This window comes from Ovis aries, chromosome 5, assembly GCF_016772045.2.
Source record: "Ovis aries strain OAR_USU_Benz2616 breed Rambouillet chromosome 5, ARS-UI_Ramb_v3.0, whole genome shotgun sequence".
NCBI classification, from domain to species: domain Eukaryota; kingdom Metazoa; phylum Chordata; class Mammalia; order Artiodactyla; family Bovidae; genus Ovis; species Ovis aries.
The window spans coordinates 22431697-22454061 of record NC_056058.1 but is presented as its reverse complement, the minus strand read 5'-3'; the positions used below and the strand labels follow the sequence as shown (position 1 = coordinate 22454061).

Here is a 22365-nt window from a genome sequence, read left to right as displayed (position 1 = left end):
TTTTTTTTAATCCTCTCCACACCCACCTCACGAGTAGTGTCTTCCCCTCATCCCCTTCCAAATTCCCCGCCGCGCCGCGGCGGGTGGGATCCCGGAGCCGGTCCCGAGGAGGGTGCGGAGCTTGGCACACGCCCGCTGCCAGGACCGCGGCACCAGCCCCTGGCAGTTCCGCGCGGGTGCCGGCGACGAGCCTCGGCTCGGACACTGCGGCGCTCCTGCCCGCGCGGGGCCGTCCTCCGCCCGTCCCGAGGCAGCGCTGCCCGCCTTGCGCCTGCCGGCTCTCGGCTGGCCGTGGCCGGGCTGTTCTGAGGGGCTCCGGAAACTCCTGCGACATCCAGAACACAGAAAACAGAATCCGCACCTAATTCGCCGGGGAGCCGGGGCGCTGCGGGGCCGCGGCGCTGCCTGCCCCCGCTCCTCCCCCACCCCACCCCCACCCGTGCTCCGGCAGCCTCTCGGAGTCACAGAGCAGCCCCCACCCCACCCCCCGGCAGACAAAGGGCCTGGGCAAACTCGCCGCCCGGCCTCCTTGCGCTCCGGGAGGCGGCGGCGGCGGCGGCGGCGGCGGAGGCGCTGGCGGTGGATCGCGCAAAAGGAGGCGCGCGCGCGGCCGGGGAGCGCGGTCTGGGGAAGAGCCGCGAGATGCGCCTGACTCACATCTGCTGCTGCTGCCTCCTCTACCAGCTGGGGGTCCTGTCGAATGGGGTCGTTGCAGGTAAGTTCTTCCGTGACTTTGGGCTTGCTTTTCCAGCTTCCCCAGCCAGAGACCTGGAACGCACGGGTCGCCGGGGCTGGCGCAACTGTGCGCGGTGAGCAGGGCTTGCTGCTGCTGCTGCAGCTAAGTCGCTTCAGTCAGCGGGCAGCAATTAAAAAAAAAAAAAAAAAAGCCGTGCGGGTGTTGGGCAGAGGGTCACGCTCCTGAGCTAAGCGCACTTCTCGTGGCCTCATTTCAACAACGTGAAATGCTTAGTTTTCCTCTCCTGAGAGTTAATAATATGTGCAAAGGTACGTTTACAGCACCTGGAGGAAATCTGGGAAGTAAAGAAATTGATAGCGCTGCCTTGCTCTGGCAGATACTGAAGGAAATTTTTTAATTGTGCTGGAGTCTTTGCACCGGTTTTCTTTTCTTCAACTAAGTGCTGTCAACAAACTTTGCAGCCCCGCTTCCCCCTCCCCCCGCCCCGATAATCGTACTTTTATTTTGAAAATGCTGGGGTCTGTAATCTGATCGCCAGACTTCACGGGTTGTAAGTTTCAGGGCTAGACGGGTGGTCTCCAGCGCGTTAGCCGTGATCCCTGTGTCTGTGCAGAGTGTGAACCCTGGGATGCTTGTGCTCCTGAGACCTCGACTCTTTAAGCCCCGCACTTCTGTCTGCCCCGCCCGCAGGGCTGCAGTTCGCCTCCGACCGCGAGGAGTGGGAAGTCGTGTTTCCTGCACTCTGGCGCCGGGAGCCGGTGGACTCGGCTGGCGGCAGCGGGGGCAGCGCGGACCCAGGCTGGGCGCGCGGAGCCACGGGCGGCGGAGGCGTCCGGGCGCCGGCAGCCAGCAGCTCCCGCGAGGTGCGCTCCGTGGCCCCGGCACCGCCCCAGGAGCCTGTGGAAGGCGGATCTGAGCCGCGGCCCCGACCCTCGCCGCCCGGGGGCGAAGAGGATGAGGAGCTCGAGTCTCATGAGCTGCCGCGGGGATCTAGCGGGGCTGCCGCCCTGTCCCCGGGCGCCCCGGCCTCGTGGCAGCCGCCGCCCCCGTCTCCGCCCCCAGCCCAGCCAGCCGAGCCGGACGGCGAAGAGGTTCTGCTGCGGATCCCGGCCTTCTCCTGGGACCTCTACCTGCTGCTCCGGAGAGACGGCCGCTTCCTGGCGCCGCGCTTCGCTGTGGAACAGAGGCCGAGTCCGGGCCCGGGCCCCACGCGGGCGGCAGCCGCCCCGCGCCCTCCCGCGCCGCCTGACGCCGCCTGCTTCTACACCGGGGCTGTGCTGCGGCAACCCGGCTCGCTGGCCTCTTTCAGCACCTGCGGAGGTGGCCTGGTAAGCGCCTTTCCTTCCCCAGCTCTCCTCTTCCCCCTGCCACTCCTCCCTCTGCCCTTGTCGACCAGGCAAATTTGCCTGCACCTCATCCCATTCAGAGCGCGCCCTGAACTTCGCCCAGCCTACACCACTACCGTTTAGCGCCCACGGAACACCTCCAGGGCAGTCAGTGAATCCGAAATCTAATTGAATGGATTAATAGCCTTCTGCTAGATGCTTACACATTTTTTTCGGAATTACCAGGTAACACTGTCTCCTTGCAACCCTTCCCACTGGTTTTGTTTCTGCTTTTCAAAATAAGCCCACCACATGGTGTCTTTTAGGAGATTGGAAGATAACAAGTCCATTCACTGCTCAATCTCCTCCTCCTTGCCCCCGCCCCCAGTTTCTCATCTATTATCTCATAAGCTTTTTTTTTTTTTTTTTTTTTCTCATGTCCTACTTCAGAGTTGTCAGAACAGTTTCCTAGGGAGTTATATTCTGACATCTGTCTGGAATTTAGACACATCCACGCTCACACGGGACACCTGTTCACTGTTCTTGTGAGCGACGAGTGGAGGAGTTAGGTCGAAGGCCGCGAACAGCTGTCTAATGGATGACAGGAGAATCCAAACAGAGCTTGAAGGGTTATGGTTCTAAGATTTAACATTTCTAAGGTTTACATACTATTTGGCCATAGTTTCTTTTCTTTTCTCCACTCCAGGGAGGAAAGTAGCTCAGCTGAGAGCCTGGCCCAGAGGCCAGCCGGAACTAGAAAATAAAAGCCATTTGCTCTGTCTGAACAATAGGGATTATCATTCGACTTCCACCCCCTCTGTTTTGACCCAGGGTGTGGGATAGTTGTTACCTCCTGTTAAGTTGGCCTTTACTTTGTGGTAGACGTAACATGCAATGTAGAAGTACCATCGCTATACGTCCATTTCAGTGTTAAGTACATACACCTTGTGTGGCCGTCATCACTGTTAACGTTAATAATTCTTTAAGGCAAAATCCGCAAAATATTATAAACACCCATGTGATTTGTGTCTTCATTTTGATATTCCAATTGAGCCATTGATGAGATCCTCAAGGACTTCTCTAAAAGCAACCTGCTCATTTGGAGAAAAATCCAATAGGAATGGACAGCAGAAGACATCAGCACAGTCAGAGCCACCCAGAGCCATGAGATGGAAAAAATGGTTTAAAATCCAAACAAAATGAAACTGGAATTTTTTACCTATGCCCTTCTATGGTCCCATAGCAAAAGTGATGTAAAATGCTGAATAGGGCTATATTTTAGCAGATGCTCATAATGATGAATATTCAAATTTGGACATTTTTAGCCATAAGGGGAAAAAATGACATGGAAAAATTACATGAAAAACTTTAAAAAATGTTTTTTTTTTTTTGTGGAACTAATGTTTGAACACTTCACTGGGGGAGACATTCTGTAGGGATTTCATTGTCCACCGGTTTTTGGCCAGGGATTAAATAATTACATATAGAAAGTTCCTGATGCAGTAGAACCAATAGGGGATGAAGCATTTCAGCAATGTGGGTTTTTGGTCAGATTTTCCAAATGAACTATGCCTTCTCTCCATCCTTAGAAGAACAAAGTTACAATTATGAGTAGGTTTTTCATAGACTGAATAGGAGTTTGACATACCTCCCTGCTTATCATGTGGGACTTTGACTCACTTTTCCTATTAGCTACATATATGTATTCTGAACTGGGAAGTCTTTGTTGTTGAGGAAAATTGACTTCACCAGAAATACAGTGTAGCAGTCAGACTTGGAGTAAAAAGTTAGGCAAATAGCCAAGAAGGGTAGGTTTGTTACTCTAAACTCCACTATGCCAGCCCTTTCCCTTATGGGGGTGGATCAGGAAAGAGAAAGCATAATTTGTTATCTGAGCTCTGACATTGGCCTATTCCTTGATGATTGACAAGTCCCTTACCTCTCTGGGATCCAGTTTTCATAAGTAAAATGAGAGTATCTGATGATTTAATTAAAATTGGATGATAGCATGAGAATTTTCCTACATGCTAAATATATTCTAGGGGCTTGCAGATTAGAACATCATATACAAGTAGATAGGATATAAGTAGTCATGAAACAGTGACATACCAGCATGATAAAATGATAAATCAAATGTATGCCTGAGGCTAAGTCATGCTTGGGGAGTTTGGGAAGGCTTCCCAGGGGAAATAAAAGTTCAGTGGATTTTGAAGCATGAGAAGCCGAATTTCTCCAGGCACGGAAGGGCTGGGAATGCTGAGGATAGAGGGAAGAGACTGTGATGTGAAAATGTAGAGCCTATCAAGGGAGTGAAACAAACAAACAAACAAAAAACACGTTTCCTCTGAGGAGGCCAGAAAGTGCAGTAAGGGGCAGTGATGCTAAACTGCCAGGTGAGCGCAGACCTCAAACATCTTGTCTGCTAGAGCCTGGGCCTTTTCTGTTCAACTGTTGGTTATTGTAGGACTACATTGTTGTTCCTCTCTGTTTCCAAAATTCTGTGACCCAGTAATTCTAATGTGAGGCATCCTGATGTCTTTGTATGAAGGTGCATTCTTTATAAATGCAACTCTTTTAGTCTGCACCATTTTCTTTACAGTAAAAGCTTTCTGGTTGTCAGTTACACAAAGAAGAGTAGATCAGGAAGTTTCCTTTCCTTTCGCCTCGCTCAGTAGTGAATTTTTCCCACTTGTACCTGAATTCTTCAACACCTTTTGGATTATTACATATTTGAAAGGTTCTAAAAGTCTCTGTGAAAGGAAATAGATCATTAAAGAAAGAGTTATCAACTCTTGCAGAGTGGTGAGTATTTATAAGACTGGCCAATTCATTCTCCAGATATCAATCTGACTTGTGCTGTGAAGGGAAAAGTGGTTGAATGGAGATTTTGGTTATAGGTTCTGGTATTGCTTCTTCTAAGTACTTAATGTTTCTGGATCCCATTTCCCCTATTTATAAAATGCACAAATTGTATATCTATCACTTATTGTATGACATGTTCTTATGATTTATTTTCCCTTATTAGTCTCTAATGAGGGCTTCCTATATGGTACCGTGGTAAACAATCTGCCTTTCAGAGCAGGAGACACAGGAAACCTGGATTCTATCCCTGGGTTTAGAAGATCCCCTGTAGGAGGAGATGGCAACCCACTCCAGTATTCTTGCCTGGAGAATCCCATGGACAGACGAGCCTGGAGGGCTATAGGCCATAGGGTCGTGAAGAATCTGACATGACTGAGTGACTGAACACACACATTAGTCTCTAATATTGAAAAATAATCTTATTTGAGCCATATATTAGATCTAATGATCACATTAATAATAATAATTAAACATTTATTGAATGACCCTTTTGAGCAAGGCATGGTATACAAAGAGAATTCAAAAAGAAGATGAGGAAGGCTTAGTATGTTTCAAGGAGATCCCAATCTGGCTTGCCAGTCACAAATATAAATAGGGAAATAAAGTAGGTTGAGTTACATACAAATGTAGGAATGTCCCAAGTGCCATGATGATACTGTCTTGTTCATCTCTTCATTTTCGGAACGTTGAAGATATCTAGTTTTTAGAGACAACCAGTAAAAGTCACTAAATAAAACTATGCATATGCTAGTTTATTGTGTTTTAAATAGTAATCTCTAAAAAGTACAAGAAAGCAACAGATTCCATGAAAGACTGAAAAAATCATGTTTGTTCAAAATTGACAAACAAAAAAAAAGCACACCTCAGCACTGGGCCAAGATGAACTAGATCAGTGCATTCCTTGCCTATGATTCTCTTTAGATGAACTATTGAAATGGCTCTCAGTAATATTTATTTTCCCAGAATGATAAAGAGTAAGTACTAAACCTTAAATTTGGTGTTTTGTAAGTTTAGGGTTTTATGTAGTAGTTGTTCTGAAAAGTTCTTGTTACAAAATCTGCAGTCCTGTGTAAATTTCAGGTTTTTGAATTTACTCTCTCATGTAAATCAAAGTATTCTGAGCCATGGCAAGTTTAGAACACATAAATTTGGGAGCATCCTTTTTGGACAAGGAGCTTCACCAAGTACCAGTACAGAAATAGGAGAGGAGGGTATGAGGACAGGAGATCAGTGCAGATCCAGGAGAACTGAACTAGAAATAGAATAAGTATCCAAATGAAAAAGTAAGATTGCAGACTAGTTTCACACATCCGGTGACTTTGTTCAAGACAAATCTTAGGAATGACAGAGACAACATATTCTAAATAAATCTAAAGCAGTATTCGAAAAGAATGCCATCAGTACATCAGAAATTTTGAATATCTCCTGAAAGACTGCAAACTGTGGATCAGATTAATGGAAAACATATAGGTATTAGAGAACATGTATGAATGGCGGCAGGTATGGCAGGGGTGCTGCTGCACACATGGGGAAGGAGAAGGCCATGAACAGAAGGGGACCCTGGAATAGCAACACTCCTGGGTTTGTCTGCTATCTAGTTGTGCCAAGCAACAGAGGCCAAATGTGTGTCTCTGGGCAAGAGCAGAGAGAACAGAGATAGAGCTTTCCTGACATGTACGTGATACCAGAGGATAGAGAGTCTCCACTCTCAGGACCTGAGCCATTGGCTTCCTGCATCCAGTACATGGTCCCACATGGCTCTCCAAATAACTAGAGGCAAGCTGGTCACAACGGGTGGGTGAACAGGAAACCACAGAGGAGCTGACACCTATGAATATCACACTCTTAAGAAAACAAACCATATAAAAGAGGGTCATCAAACTGATTAAAACCATGGGGCAACAATCCTAATAGATTACGCAGAATAACTGAAATATAAGAAGGGATATATATCCTATGGACAGAGGAGCCTGGTAAGCTGTAGTCCATCGCGTCACAAAAAGTGCTCAGGGCTGGTGCACTGGGATGACCCAGAGAGATGGGATGCGAAGGGAAGTGGGAGGGGGGGTTCAGGATGGGGAACACATATATACCCATGGCTGATTCATGTCAATGTATGGCAAAAACCACTACAATATTGTGTAGTAATTAGCCTCCAATTAAAAAAAAAACAAACAAGATATAAAAGGTGCCTAGAAACAAGTGCTAGATGCTGAGACAAAGGAAGAAAACATATTAGAAGCTGACATGATCCAACTCCACTATTTACTAGCATAAAAAAAAAAAAAGACGACACCACTAGCACGCATGGGATAAAATACAGGACCAGTGCTGTCCATAAGAAAGGATTAGATACAACAGAACTCACATTATATGGTCATTAGAAATAGAAATTACATAGATGAACTGATAAGTAAGTTTGTGACCTAGAAGGCAAACCTAGAAATTATCCCAGAATAGAATATAAAGGACAAATGGATGCAAAATACAAAAGAAAAGTTGTAAGCCATGAATCAGATCTAGATGGTCCAAATTTCTTTGGTGGGAGTTAATTTAAGAAAGTAAGTTAAAGGATAGAGTTTTTTAAATGCATACAAATGAGCCCTAAACATTTGATTCTAACGTAAATTACCAAAATATGCATTCATTAGCCAATCTTTGGGTATGAGGCCAGATACTATGCTGTTGAATGTAGGTCAGCTAACTGGTACTCCAGGTGAGCCTTACTCACCATGCGCCAAAACCATTTTCCAATATAGGTTGCTATATTTGGAATAAAAATTAAAAGACAAATGCAAGGCAATTTCTGTGTAGAACCCTGGACATTTGAAACTTCCAAATCCTGTACAGTTTCATCCCAAACAAAATTATAGCACTTTTTTCTTAAGCCACTTAATCTTTCTCTGGTTTTGCCAGAACTTTCATGAAATCAAAGACATGCTTTGCACTTCTATTTCCCAGACATTAGTATTTAGGGTTTGATTAAATTATGTGATTACTAAATGTTGTGAACATGTGTTCAAACAAATATAGTTGATTCTTGGTGAACATGCAGGCTGACTGGTGGGAATAATTGTGTGCAGCAAGACGAGGGAGGAATGAATTGCTGTGAGCGTTGAGCATATTGCATATTTTAATTCATTCAGTGATTTGAGATGAATTAGCTGATGGAACCTGTGTTGGTTAGGTAGAGGGTAAGAGCTTTCTATGATGTCAATCACATTTGCCCCAGAGATAAAGGAGGTTGCACACCCTCAGATGGAAGGATCAACCATTAAACTCATAGTAGCATAGAGACCCAAACCTAGACTCATTGTGGCAGAATATTAGAAAGTCAAAGAGAAAGAGAAAAATTCTATGTGTTTAGTAAAGGAAAGGTTATCTACATTAAAATGTATGAAGTTGGTATGAGAGATTGAGTTAGTAATGCTGGATGTGAGAAGGTCATGAGTTGATAGCTTCAGATTTCTGAGGAAATGTGATTTTGAATCCTGGATTCAGCCAAACTGCCATTTAAACCCAAAGGGAGAGTAAACTCATTTTCAAAATTGTAAGGACCGAGACTTTACCACACAGCACCTCCAAGAAGTTATGCAACAAAACAGCCTTCCTCTAAAACCCTTTCCCCGGTATTAGTATCCCGTTGCAGAGGAGAAGGAAATGGCACCCCACTCCAGTGTTCTTGCCTGGAGAATCCCAGGGATGAGGGAGCCTGGTGGGCTTCTGTCTATGGGGTCGCGCAGAGTCGGACACGACTGAAGCGACTTAGCAGCAGCAGCAGCAGCTGCTGCAGAGGTGACCGGGCTTCTCTGATAGCTCAGTTGGTAAAGAGTCCGCCTGCAATGCAGGAGAGCCCTGTTCAATTCCTGGGTCAGGAAGATCTCCTGGAGAAAGGATTAGCCTATTCTCCGGTATTGTTGGGCTTCCCTTGTGACTGAGCTAGTAAAGAATTTGCCTGCAATGTGGGAGACCTGGGTTCGATCCCTGGGTTGGGAAGATCCCCTGGAGAAGGGAAATGCGACCCACTCCAGTATTCTGGCCTGGAGAATTCCATGGACTATATAGTCCATGGCGTCGCAAACAGCCAGACACGACTGAGCGACTTTCACTTACTCAGTCACTCCAGAGGTGACCAAGGTTATTATAATACTTTCTAGTGTGTGATTCAGAGATAATTGATTTGTAAATGAATAAAATGTATATATAAAGAGCTTTATAAAGCCACATTTATCCACACACGCACTGACAGGCAAGATTATCACATATGAGTGCATAGAGAGAATCTTCTTTCTTTTTTGGTTGTTCTGTTTTATCTGACTACAGAAATATGCCATAATCACCTTGATCAGTTCAGTGTGGATATATATTTGATTGATTCCAGTATGTTTCTGCTATGATCAGTGCTAAATAGATAGGACTCTATAGCTATGCCATTTTGCCTACATCATGTATAACCTTCTCAAAGGGCATGTGTGTTGGTATTTTGGGGCAAAATTGCCAGATTGCACCCCATGGAGGTGGGTGCTGCTTTACTTTCTGAGGTCAGCAGAGAACCAGAGTCCATCTTTCACATATACTGTCACCAGCATGGGTATTATTAAACATTTTGATCCTTGTAAAATCTATTAGGCAAAGAAATGAAGTTATCTCAAACTAGTTTTAATTTGCATGTTTTTGTATTATGGTGTGACTGACCATCTCCACATTTTCATTCTCATTTCCTCTCCTGTACATTTTGTGTCCATATTCTTCTACTCATTTTTTGTTAGGTTTTTGGTCTTTTTCATTTCTAATTCCAGGCTCTTTTTCTATTAGTATTTTAAAAAGAAAGGTTAATGACAAAATACTACAAGCTGAGTAGAGACAGTTTAAAAAATACATAAATTTACAAGTCATCTGTAATCTTACCATCCATAGATAAGTGAATATGCTGAAAAGGAATATAAATATTGAATGGAAATTCACTGTTTTTTCAAATGAATAGGGAAGCAGGGAAAGAAAATTTCTTCCATAACCATTTTTGATTCATAGATTGGCACAGACTATGAAAATAAATAATATCCAGTGGGCATGCTTGGGGAACACAAACTTATACATTGTAGGGATGTACATTGGGTAGATCTTCTTGTTCAGTATGTATTTAAATTTTGGACATGCTTATTTTTCAGCAATTATAGGAATCCGCGTTAGAGGAATATTCACATATGTGCAAAAGATTTATGTATAAGCCTATTCATTGCAGCATTGTTCCTTGTTTCAAGGCCTTTATAGTTTTTAAGGAACCGTCACTTTGCCTCAACTTGTCCTGCCTGTCTTTTGCACAGTTCTTTGACTTAGTAAGTGTTCAGTGTTTTATCAACTTTCAATGCGTATCTCCTTAAGACATCCTATGATTTTCCAGTTTAAAAGTTAGAACGCCATGGGTGATCATGTTTCTGCTGACAGTGACACTAGAAGTTTCTATACTTAGAGTGGCCAAATGCAGATCCTCTGGTCTTTTTTAAGAAAGTGATATAGTAAATTTTAGTAAGACGACTCATTGTGCTGATGGAAAAAGCAATATTATACATTAAAAGTTAATAACCCCTTTCAGTTCAGTTCAGTCGCTCAGTCATGTCCGACTCTTTTCGACCCCATGAATCGCAGTATGCCAGGCCTCCCTGTCCATCACCATCTCCCAGAGTTCACCCAAACTCATGTCCATTGAGTCGGTGATGCCATCCAGCCATCTCATCCTCTGTCGTCCCCTTCTCCTCCTGCCCCCAATCCCTCCCAGCATCAGGGTCTTTTCCAATGAGTCAACTCTTCGCATGAGGTGGCCGAAGTACTGGAGTTTCAGCTTTAGCATCATTCCTTCCAATGAATACCCAGAGCTGATCTGCTTTAGAATAACCCCTTTAATCATATGTTAATCTGTCTTAGGGCCCTAAGAGACTTCAGGCATGGACCAGTTTTCGTTAGAAGAAATTTTGTCCATTTAATAATATTTATTTGATAATATTTAATATGAATATACACTTACTTGAAATTTATTGGCTGAATCATAAAAGTAGTATACCTTTTTAGATTCAGGAAATTCTGAGTAGCAGTCTTAAAATACTCTTTACGCAGTACTAAAACAGAGCACATTTTTATTGAGCTCATGCACAATTGAATGTTTCCGCTTAATTACAGTTACATTTTTACCCAGATGGTTTTACTGCTTTGTGTTCGCAAAATAAAAACTATCAGAGGAGTTCCAGGTTCCTGATAGATGGGAAGCGTATTGAGTTAGTGAAGTAATCTTGATGGGTTTTAAAGCAGTGGGAGAACTAGTAGTCCCTCTAGGATTATTATTTTGGGGGGGAGGATGTTTCCTGAAAGGAAATTTTAAGATTTCCTCAGCCAAGTGAGGACCATAATTTGATGCAGAGTGCATTTAGGGTGCAGCCGTAGTGAGCACATCATCTTGTCTCCATCTCATCTTTATTCTAATGCCAAGCCTTCGACTGAGAGAAGTGAGAAAATGGGAGCTCAGCCATTTCAATGCTACCCAGATATTCGTACAGCATTATTGCATGGTGGTGTTAGAAAGGCCCTTGGGAATTAGATAGTTCAGTGCTTGCCTTTTCCAGCTGATTTCATTTCATAATTAACATCCATATATCTGCAATAAATTATTAACTGTTTCGGCTTTAACTTGGATGATCAGGCAATGGAGCTGAGGAGCACAGGCCAGTTTTAGCTTTATTTAAGCAGCTTCTGCTTTCTTACAGCTTTCTAATTTAAAAAGTAAGACCTAAATATTTTTTTTTCCTTCAGAAGCATTTGAAGATCTTTCACTCCAGATTTTTCTTCTTCCCTCTGCCTGGCTTCACCTAAAATATATGAGTACTTTCTGCAACGAGCCCAAACCATCAGCTTTTGGCTCATAATTCTTGATGTCCGGTTTTTTAAAGTCTGGTGTGCAAACACCTGGATCGAGATCATGGCTTTGGGGAGAGATACTAGGGGCTGGAAATTCTCCACTTAAAAATCAGAATCCCAGATTGAGCCTCAAAACTAAGAAATGTATCTTATAAAAATCCAAGGTAATTCTTATACAAGCTCAAATTTGAGGGCAGTCACGCTAGTGGCTCTGAAAACTCCAGAGCTCAGGAGCTTTAAGGACTGGATCTGCATGCATCAAACTTCATATCCTCTGTGTCTTGAATGAATTTTAATACTCTTTTACCTCCAGTTATAGTAAACTTGGATACCTCCTGTCCTTCCTTTAACATCTTTCCAGGAACCCACTCAGATGCCATTGAGCTAGATAGGATTTTATGACTCAGTTATTCAATAGTCTATAAATGTGAACTAGTTGGGAGATGATATAATGGGGCCTAAATGCTAGTATGAACGTTTTCCTACTCTTTAGGTGAAAAAGTATTCAGAAGTTGAAACTTACTTCCTATTTTAGAATTTAAAAGTAAATGGAACTGAATTATTTCAAATTGTCATCAACAGTTTTATGGATAATACATTGTCCAGTTGCTCAGTTGTGTCTGACTCTTTGTGACTACATGGACTGCAGCATGCCAGGCTTCCCTGTCCTTCACTATCTCCTGGAGCTAGCTCAAACTCATGTCCATTGAATTAGTGGTGCCATCCAACCATCTCATCCTCTGTTATCCCCTTCTCCTCCTGCCTTCAGTCTTTCCCAGCATCAGGGTCTCTTCTAATGGGTCGGTTCTTCTCATCAAATAGCCAAAGTATTTAAGCTTCAGCATCAGTCCTTCTAATGAATATTTAGAATTGATTTTCTTTAGGATTGATTGGTTTGATCTCCTTGCAGTCCAAGGACTCTCAAGAGTCTTCTCCAGCACCGTAGTTCAAAAGTGTCGCTTCTTCAGCGCTCAGCCTTCCGTATGTTCTAGCTTTCACATCCATATATGACTATTGGAAAACCATAGCTTTCTCTAGAAAGGAACCATTCCTTCTCTAGAAAGGAACAAAGCCCTGCTGACACCTTTTCTTTGGCCCAGCCAGCAAGACCTGGGTAGGACTTCTATCCTAAAAAACTCTAAGCAAATAAAATTGTGTTGTTATAACACACTAACATCACTTCTTTGGTTCTCAGTCTTCTTTATGGTCCAACTCTCCCATCTATACATGACTACTGGAAAAACCATAGTTTTGACTATAGGGACCTTTGTCGGCCAAGTAATGTCTCTGCTTTTTAAAACACTGTCTAGGTTTGTCATAGCTTTTCTTCCAAGAAAAGCAGATTTATTCTGGCTTCTGTAATAAAATGAAATTTATTAGAAATGAAGGAAGAAACATATCTTCAGAGTGAAAAGGACCTAAGATACCACCAAGTTTAGATGTGGCTGAATGAAGACTGAAGCACATTGTAGAGGTATATTAAAAAATACATGAGAAAATTGGAAACTCTTTTTGAGAGATTATCTGCACTGGAATGGCAAAGCAGTGTAGTTAGATTAAGAAACTTTGAAGATGTATGAGAATTCAATGGTAAACTATCTCAAATGGCAAAAGTAACCAAACAAATCTTATCTATTTATTCACATTGCAAGAATTTGGATGTTAAGAGTCCTGTAAAACTCATTAGGGTTAACAGTCAAAAACCATTACCATGCTGAGTGGCCAGGCAGATAATTATATCAGCTAATATGATTAGTGCAAATTGTCTATCTCTGTTCACTCAGTCGGCTCCAGATATCTGCCATAAGCTATTAAAATGGGCGTATGGGCTTCCCTGGTGGCTCAGATGGTAAAGAGACTGCCTGCAATGCAGGAGACCTGGGTTTGATCCCTGGGTCGGAAAGACCCCCTGGAGAAGGAAATGGCAATCCACTCCAGTATCCTTGCCTGGAAAATCCTATGGTCAAAGGAGCCTAGGAGTCTATAGTCCATGGGGTTGCAAAGAGTCGGACATGACAGCAACTTCACTATCACTATTATAATTTGTAATTGAATGCATGTAAGAGCAACTAAAATGTGATAGGTACATTTCCATTATAAATGTATTATGTTACCAGCAAATATTTTAGCATGCCCGGTTCAAAGATAGACAGTTCAGTTATGGACAGGAACTTATGTATAAATAGCGTAGAGTCTTCCTGTCGTCTGGTTGTGTGCTTATGGATAAATAGAACTTCAGTAGTTTATTACAACAAAATGGAAAGTCTAAGTAATTTATTGTGGGAATAACAATTATGTTTACATACACTTAGCAAAGTATAAGTCTGAGTAATTCATTGTGGAAGTATCTGTCTTTTAAACTTTAATTATTTAATGCCCCATGTTATTTACTAACATGGATGATTGCATGTCTGTGTAGATTTCTGGTTAGAATTTTGTCACTTCAAAATAGATGGTTATAATTAGTAATATTTTGAAAGTATTGAATTGGTATTTTATGATGAAAGTTCCTACATAGAAATTTTTCAGAGTAAAACTTAACTATTTCTCATTAGTAAGATAGATTCATGAATATGTCAAGCTGATTTTTCTAGGACAAATCATTATTTAACATGTGACAATTCTAAAGGATATTGTGAATGCTTCCCACACAATTATCTTTTTTCTGGTACAATTTACATACCATAAATTCATCCCAATGTGCAACTCAGTGCCTTTTTTGTCTGTTTACAGAACTTCACAGCCATCACCACAATTCAGTTTTAGAACATTTCTTTCGCCCCAGAGGTGTCCCTCATATCCATTTGTAGTCATTCTGCTCCAACCCCTAGTCCCAGGCAGCTATTCATCTGCTTTTTCTTTTATAGATTTACCTTTACGTTTCATGTAAATGAAATCATATAAAATTTGGTCTTTTGTGTCTGGCTTCTTAACCCCAGCATAATGTGTTTGAGGCTCAGCCTTGTGGTAGCATGTATCATTAGTTCATTCTTTTTTTTGCTGAAACGTAAGTCATTCTTTATCCATTCATCACTTGATGTGCATTTGATTGTTTCTACTTTTCGCTATTATGAATGATACACAAATATGAATAAGTCATTGTGTAGATACATATTTTCATTCCTGTTGGATAGATGCCTAGGAGTGGAATTGTTGGGTCATATGGTAAAGTTATGTTTAATAAGTTTTAAGAAACTGCCAAATTCTTTTACATTCTCACCAGCAATTATTAGGATTCCAGTTTTTCTACATCCTCATCAAAACTTGTTATTATCTCTTTTTGATTAAAACTATTTTTGTGGCTGTGCAATGGTATTGTGATTTAACTTTGCATTTCCTAATAACCCTGTTGAGGATATTTTAATGTACCTTTTCATAGCTATTCATATATTATCTTTGGTGACTTCTTTTGCTAGTTTTAAATTGGTTTTTAAAAAATTTTCGACTGTTTAGTTTTCAGAGTTCTTTGTATACTCTAGTTGTAAAATCCTTTGTCGCACATAGGTTGTTCTTGTCTATAGAGGTTCCTGTTCATTTTCCTAATGGTGTCTTTCAAAGATAATTTTTATAGATTTTGAAAAAGTCCAATTTATCTTTTTTTTTTCCTTTTATGGAATGTGCTCTTAGTGTTGTAACCAAGAACTCTGTGTCTAACTCAAAGTCACATAGGCTTTCTCTTATGTTTTCTTCCATAATTTTGGTTATTAAATGTAGGTCTGTGGTGTATTTTGAGTTAATTTTTATATATGATGTGAGATAAGTTTGAATTAATCTCTTTGTATATGCATATCCAGTTTTCTCTCAGCACCCTTTGTGAAAAGACCATCCTTTCCTCATAAAATACCAGAGAACTTTTGTCAAAGGTCGATCATAAATGAGTTTACTTTTGTACTATTAACACTGTTTTTAAAAATCTATATGTTTATCCTTATGTTAATACCATATTCCCTTGATTTAAGAGGCTTTATATTTTTATTTGGGGAAATTCAACTTGGTTTCCTTTTTAAAAGCTTATTTGTCTATTCTGGATCTTTTGCATTTCTATATAAATTTTGGGACCAGGTTGTCAGAATCTGTGAAGCATCTGCTGGAACTTTGATAGGGATTGTGTTTAAAGATAAATTTGGGGATAGTTTCCATCTTATAAACAATACAGATGATTTTTCTGCTCTCTGAAAATTACTATCTCAGCATTCATTAGGGGATATTTTTGAATATTCCATTGACTACTAAGGGATAACAAGCTACTGATAGCCTGTGTTATAGTGGACATGCTTTAAAATTCATAAGTAATTTATGAGAACAGATACTCAAAGTCACTCATTTGGAGCGATATAAATAAAGCATACAAAATAGGGAATTATACAGACTCAATGTCTGTAGGATTAGGACATGAAAACACATCAAACTGATTTTTTTAAGTGTTCTGTTTAAGTGCTTCTTTATTTACTTATATTTATTTTCCATGGACTTCCCTGGTGGCTCAGACAGTAAAGAGTCTGCCTGCAGTGTGGGAGACACAGGTTCGATCTCAGAGTCAGGAAGATCTCCTGGAGAAGGAAATGGCAACTCACTCCAGTATTCTTGCCTGGAAAATCCCATGGACGAAGGAGTCTGGCAGGCTATAGTCCATGGGGTTGTGAAGAGTCAGACACGATTAAGTGACTTCACTTTCTTCTTTTTCTTTTATTTATTTTCTTTTCCATATAGTTAGTTCCCTGAGCTATACAGTGGGCCCTTGTTTATCCATTCTGTGTATAATAGTTTACATGTGTTAATTACAAACTCCTAGTTTACTCTCCTACTTCGCAAATTTTCCCTTGGCAACCATAAGTCTGTTCTCTATGTCTGTGAGTCTGTTTCTGTTTTGTAACTAAATAAGTCATTTTCTGTCATATTTTAGTTTCTACTGCTGCTGCTAAGTCGCTTCAGTCATGTCCGACTCTGTGTGACCCCATGGACGGCAGCCCACCAGGGGCCCCCGTCCCTGGGATTCTCCAGGCAAGAACACTGGAGTGGGTTGCCATTGCCTTCTCCAAAGTTTCTACATATGCGTGATATCATATGATATCTGTCTTTCTCTGACTTCACTTAGTGTGATCATCTCTAGGTCCATCCACGTTGCTGCAAATGGTATTATCTCACTCTTTTTTGATGACTGAATAGTATTCCACTGTAAGTATGTACTGCATCTCTTTTATCCATCCCTCCATTGATGGGCATGTATGTTGCTTCCACGTCTTGACTGTTCTAAGTATTGCTGCTGTAAACATTTCAGTGCATGTATCTTTTCAAATTATATTTTTGTCCAGATGTATGTCCAGGATTGAGCTTGTGGATCATATGGTAACTCTATTTTTAGTTTTTTGAGGTATGTTCATGCTGTTTTCCATAGTGGTTGCACCAATTAACATTCCTGTCAATAGTGTAGGAGGGTTCCCTTCTTTCCACACTCTCTTTGGCATTTATTATTTGTGTAATTTTTAATGATGACCTTTCTGACTGGTGTGAGGTGATAGCTCACTGAAGGTTTGACTTGCATTTCTCATAATTAGCAATGTTGAGCATCTTCTCATGTGCTTTTTGGTCATCTGTATGTCTTCTTCAAAGAATGTCTATTTAGGTATTGTGTCTTTTTTTAATTGAATTGTTTGTTTTCTTGTTATTGAGTTATTATTGAGTTTGTATATTTTGGAAATTAAACTCTTGTCAGTTATATAATTTGTAAATATTTTCTCCCAGTGTGTAAGTTGTCTTTTCATTTTCATTTCACAAAATGAAAAGATGGTTCCCTTTGCTGTGCAAAAGCTTTTAAGTTTGATTAGGTCCCGTTTGCTTATTTTTGCTTTTATTTCCATTGCCTTGGAAGACTAATCTAAGGAAATATTGGTACGATTTATGTTGGAGAATGTTTTGCCTGTGTCCTCTTCTAGGAATTTTATGTTTCATATTTAAATTTTTAAGTCATTTTGAGTTTATTTCTGTGTATGGTATGAGGATGTAAGACTCAACTATTGTTTCATATATTCCACTACTTTGAAAAAGACCAGTTATAGGTTCATGGTTCAAATCAAGTTAACAAATAAATACAAACAAACAAATCCAAATCAACCTTTTCAGGAAATAGATTTTAGTCACAGACTTTTGGAGTTATTCTCTAAATGTAAATGTGTATACAAATTATTGTGTGTGTTTAAACAGCCAAAAATTCTAAAATTGCACTTTTTTTGCTTAATAGCTGTATTTTTATTTTTATATTTTTGAAGTATAGTTAATTTACAATGTGTTAGTTTCAAGTGTACCACAAAGTGATTCAGTGATTTTTTTGCAGACTCTTTTCCATTATAGGTTATTACAGGATATAGAATATAATTCCATGTGCTATACAGTAGGTCCTACTATGTAAAAAATAGATGAATAACAAAAATCATTTATTTTATATACAGTTATGTGTATCTTACATTTTTCTAAAATTGTACCTTTTATTAAAAACCAAAGCAGTAGGCTTTCTCTGTTATTGTGACTTTGGAGAGATGCCTGCCAGCTATAGCAGTCATGATTGGGAAAATGTTAGGGAAATAAAGTCCCTTAAATAGTTAATTTATTAGATATTAATTTAATAATATTACACAGAAGGCTGCTAAAGTATTTTGTTAATTCCAGTAGATTCCTTTCCACAGTTTAGCAACTCTTAACATTAGGGTTATGTCATAACACTGATAGCATCTTAGGACTGATGAAATTTGATATGAAAGCAAATGTGGAATTGGTGTCATTTTAGGAAGTGAACACATATGAAGGCCTAGTGGTGCTGCTATCCTAGAAAAACAGCTCAGAAAGTAAAAGGGAATGATATCCAAATGGTTTATTGAAATCTTTGGTTTTGAATAATAATATAGAGAGATATAGACAGGAAACCTTTATAGTTTGTGTTTTCAAATGTGCTTGAATTTCTTCTGCTTTGTCAGGATTGAACTGAATTCCTGTAAATCTTATATCAACTCTAAACTTTAGAGAATAAAGTGATGGCCCAAAAATTCTATCAGGAGAGATGTTTTGGAACGTTCAGAGGAAAATGAACAAGGCATACATAAAGATATCACTTGGAAGTTATGTCCAAATCTTAGCTGGGAAAATGGTAAATTAAAGAAATACAGTATTTGATTACTAACTCAATTCCCATAATTGTTTATTTTGCATTTTTAGTTTCTATGGCATCTACTCTTGTCGGGTCTCAAGAGCTTACATATCTATGTGAATTGATAGGACCTTCCTTTGAGAGGGTAGAGTCATGAGGGGGGTCATTGGGTGGAAAGGAAAAAGAGAAGTAAATTCACTGATTCATATTGAGAATGTGTTTTAAGCTTGAGACTATGAAAGCCCTTTATTTTATTTGAAATGCTTTTGGTTTAAGATACTAAAGCATCCTTGGGGACAGCCTAGCGCTGCACATTAATATGGTTTAAAATGTCTCCAAACCTTTGCCTATAGTTAGCTCAGTTGTCGTATTTTAGTAAGTGTTCTAATAACTTGGCTGTTCTTGCCTTTGGCTGTGAAGTCTCCACAAGGGCATAGTGTCCAGTTTGGGGGTGCTTGGTCACATGGTCTTACGTGTTCCGAGCCTATTAATAACTCACCATAGGCTTGTAAGAGAGAATACATCAGACTCTATATTGGAACTGCATAATCGACTGTCTACTTCATCCTTCTCCCATTTCTTCCCATTACCTATTCCTCTAGAAGATACACATTCAGTCCTGTGTTAAAACTTATATCTCCTCCTATTCCTTTAATTCTGAAGTAGATTTCAATAATTTAGTCTTGGAGAGGTAAAAAATAATACAATATAAATAAAAGAGAAAAATATAAATGGTTATAACTGATAATAACATTGGTTTAAAAGTACATTACAGCTTATAAAATACATGTACAAAATCTTTTGGTTTGTAGTATTTCTACACAGTCTTAGAAAATAAGTGACTTGCTCAAATAAATACATATAAATCTAGTTTTTATTAATTGAATTATATTTTAAGGGCCCTTTAGGATATACCTAGGTAATGAAAACAGGTTGTGATTTTTTTGTAAATAATAATCTGGGCTTCCCTGGTGACTCAGTGGTAAAGAATCAGCCTGCCAATGCATGATTCAATTCCTGGTCTGGGAATATCCCACATGCTACAGAGCAACTAAGCCTGTGTGCCACAACTATTTAGCCTGTGCTCTAGAGCCCAGAAGTGACAACTGCTGAGTCCGCTGTTGCAACTCCTGAAGCCCATGTGCCCTAAAGCCCATGCTCTGCAACACGAAAAGCCGCTGCAATAAGAAACCCGTGCACTAAAGAGTAGCCCCTGCTCATTGCAACTAGAGACAAGCCTGAGCAGCAGTGAAGACCCAGCACAGCCAAAAATAAATAAATAATAAAACGAACCCTAATTTAGTATCGCTTTCTTAGAGCAAATCTGTCTTGGAAAATGTCTGATACTTTTTACCTTTAAATAATTTTGCGTCTACTCATTTTATTCAATGTGAAAGTATCCTTAAACTTTATATATGAAAAGTTGGGAGAGCCTTCTATGCCAGGGCTATGGTAGATAGTGAATGATAAGAAGCATACCTGCAAGAAAGAGGAGAGGTACTAGAGTCTCCCACTAACTATACCTACAAGGTCAGGAAGCAAGTGATGTCTTCACCTTTTCCCCTATGAAATTAATAAAGATCAGAAAATGGAGATGCTGCTATTTCTGTTTGCATCAGTTGAAAAATTTCAGGCCCCAAATAAGAGGTTTCAGGCCTAAAATAGCTACTATTGTTTAAACATTAGTGTATGCCATACTTACACTGCCATAAGGTATGGTTGATTTTCTTAGAAACCCACTAAAATACATACTTTCATTCAGTTTTATAGGTAAGGATATTGAAGCTTGTGGAGATTAATGCTAGCCAGCTGGTAAGGCCTGGAAGTGAAATTCTCAGTCATGTATATGTGTGTGTGTGTGTGTGTGTGTGTGTGTGTGTGTGTGATGAAAATATTTTTTAGCTTTAATTTTATTTGTCAGTGATGTGTAACATTCACATCATTTTAATTCTTTGATACAAGATATGGGGTAGATATTGACATGAAGGAGATAGGAGAATTAAATTTGACAGGGTAGAAATGACTGATTTTTAGTGTAGTCTATCTTCCTTCTCCATCTAGTTCCTGTCTAATATTAGTATTCTTAATGTTTTAAAGCAAGAGTTTAGCACACAGTAGATATTTCCTTTAAAGTATGCCTGACAATCCAATATCATTAGCACTTCAAGAAGCAACTAATTTATTAATTTCACCTGCCATTACATTGTTGGAAAATTGTGTTGTTGGAAAACCTTGGCATCTTGGAATTGATCTTGGCTTTGGTCTCTGAAATACAGAGAATGCTATATCACCTTTGTGACATACAGCAATGCAGTGGCACCAAGTACAAACAGCCGTGATAGTTTATGAATCAGTTAAGTCTGGAGCATTGTACCTACGTTTCTTAAGAGTCACTGATTAGTTTTTACAGTAATTGTGTCAGGAAGGTATAATACACCCATTTTGTTGATTAGGAAGTTAAGCAGTTTGCCTAAGTCACCAAGAAAAACTGGAAATCCGGTCCAGTCTTCCTGACTTCAAAGCTAATACTCTTCATAGAAGTGGTTTGAAGACTGAGTTCCCCAGAACTACACAGTTCTGAAGTTTTTTCTTGGGAATTGCTGTGTTTCATGTTTTGGAGAAAAGTGAAGGGGCATCTTAAGAGTAGAAGGTGAACTCCAGTCTCATCACACTTGGGTGAGATCAAATCTATTGTTTTCTGTTTAATATATTATCACTTCCATAAAACATTTACTTTAAAAAAGCATCCAAGTGCAATAAAGAATAGTTTAACACTACTGGAACTTCCAGTTCCAGCACAATGAAATAGGAACTAGAAAATGAGACAAAATATATATGAAATCTGTTTTTTAGGTAGTTGGAAAAAGGTAGCACATGGCAGTAATCCCTGAGAAAAAAAGAAACAAATGGAGAATCTGTGTGTACGTCCCAGTGTATAGTCCAAGAGAGGCTATATAGGCTGTAGCGCTGAAAGACAGCAAAAGTAGAGTCTTTTGCTGAGTTGAAGAGAAAAGGATGATTGGGTTTAAAAGAGGCCAAGGAAGCTAGAATTTGCAGAAGAAATACTAAAGGAGGAGCAGTGTGAAAAGTTAGCTGTCATAATCTGCAGAGTGTTCCGTAGTATTTGAATGAATACAGATCTGATTGACGTTTGTAGAGCATTTAACCCTACCACCCCAGAATACACTTTATTTTTCAGGTACATGAAGGATATAGTCCAATATAATACTTTATTCTGGATCATAAAGTAAATCTCAGTCAATTTAAGGGGAATGAAATAATACAAAATAGGTATTCTTTTTTAAATATTTTATTTTAGTTGATTTATAGAGTTGTGTTAATTTCTACCATTCAGTGAAGTGATTCAGTTATCCATATGTATGTTTTTTTTCCCATACTTTTCATTATGGTTTATCACAGGATATTGGATGTAGTTC

The 22365-nt window shown here is 39.9% G+C and overlaps 1 protein-coding gene across 3 annotated transcripts in view; it reads left to right on the top strand.

The window, feature by feature from the left end:
* Window positions 1-590: 590 nt before the first annotated feature.
* ADAMTS19 (ADAM metallopeptidase with thrombospondin type 1 motif 19) overlaps window positions 591-22365 on the top strand; it is a 265725-nt gene continuing 243950 nt past the window's right edge. For all 3 annotated transcript variants that reach the window (XM_042250270.2, XM_012178168.5, XM_042250271.2), the window contains exons 1-2: window positions 591-715; window positions 1388-2025. In XM_042250270.2, coding sequence (XP_042106204.1) covers window positions 643-715; window positions 1388-2025 — 711 coding nt within the window. In that variant the 5' untranslated portion in view covers window positions 591-642. The remainder of the gene's footprint in view (window positions 716-1387; window positions 2026-22365) is intronic.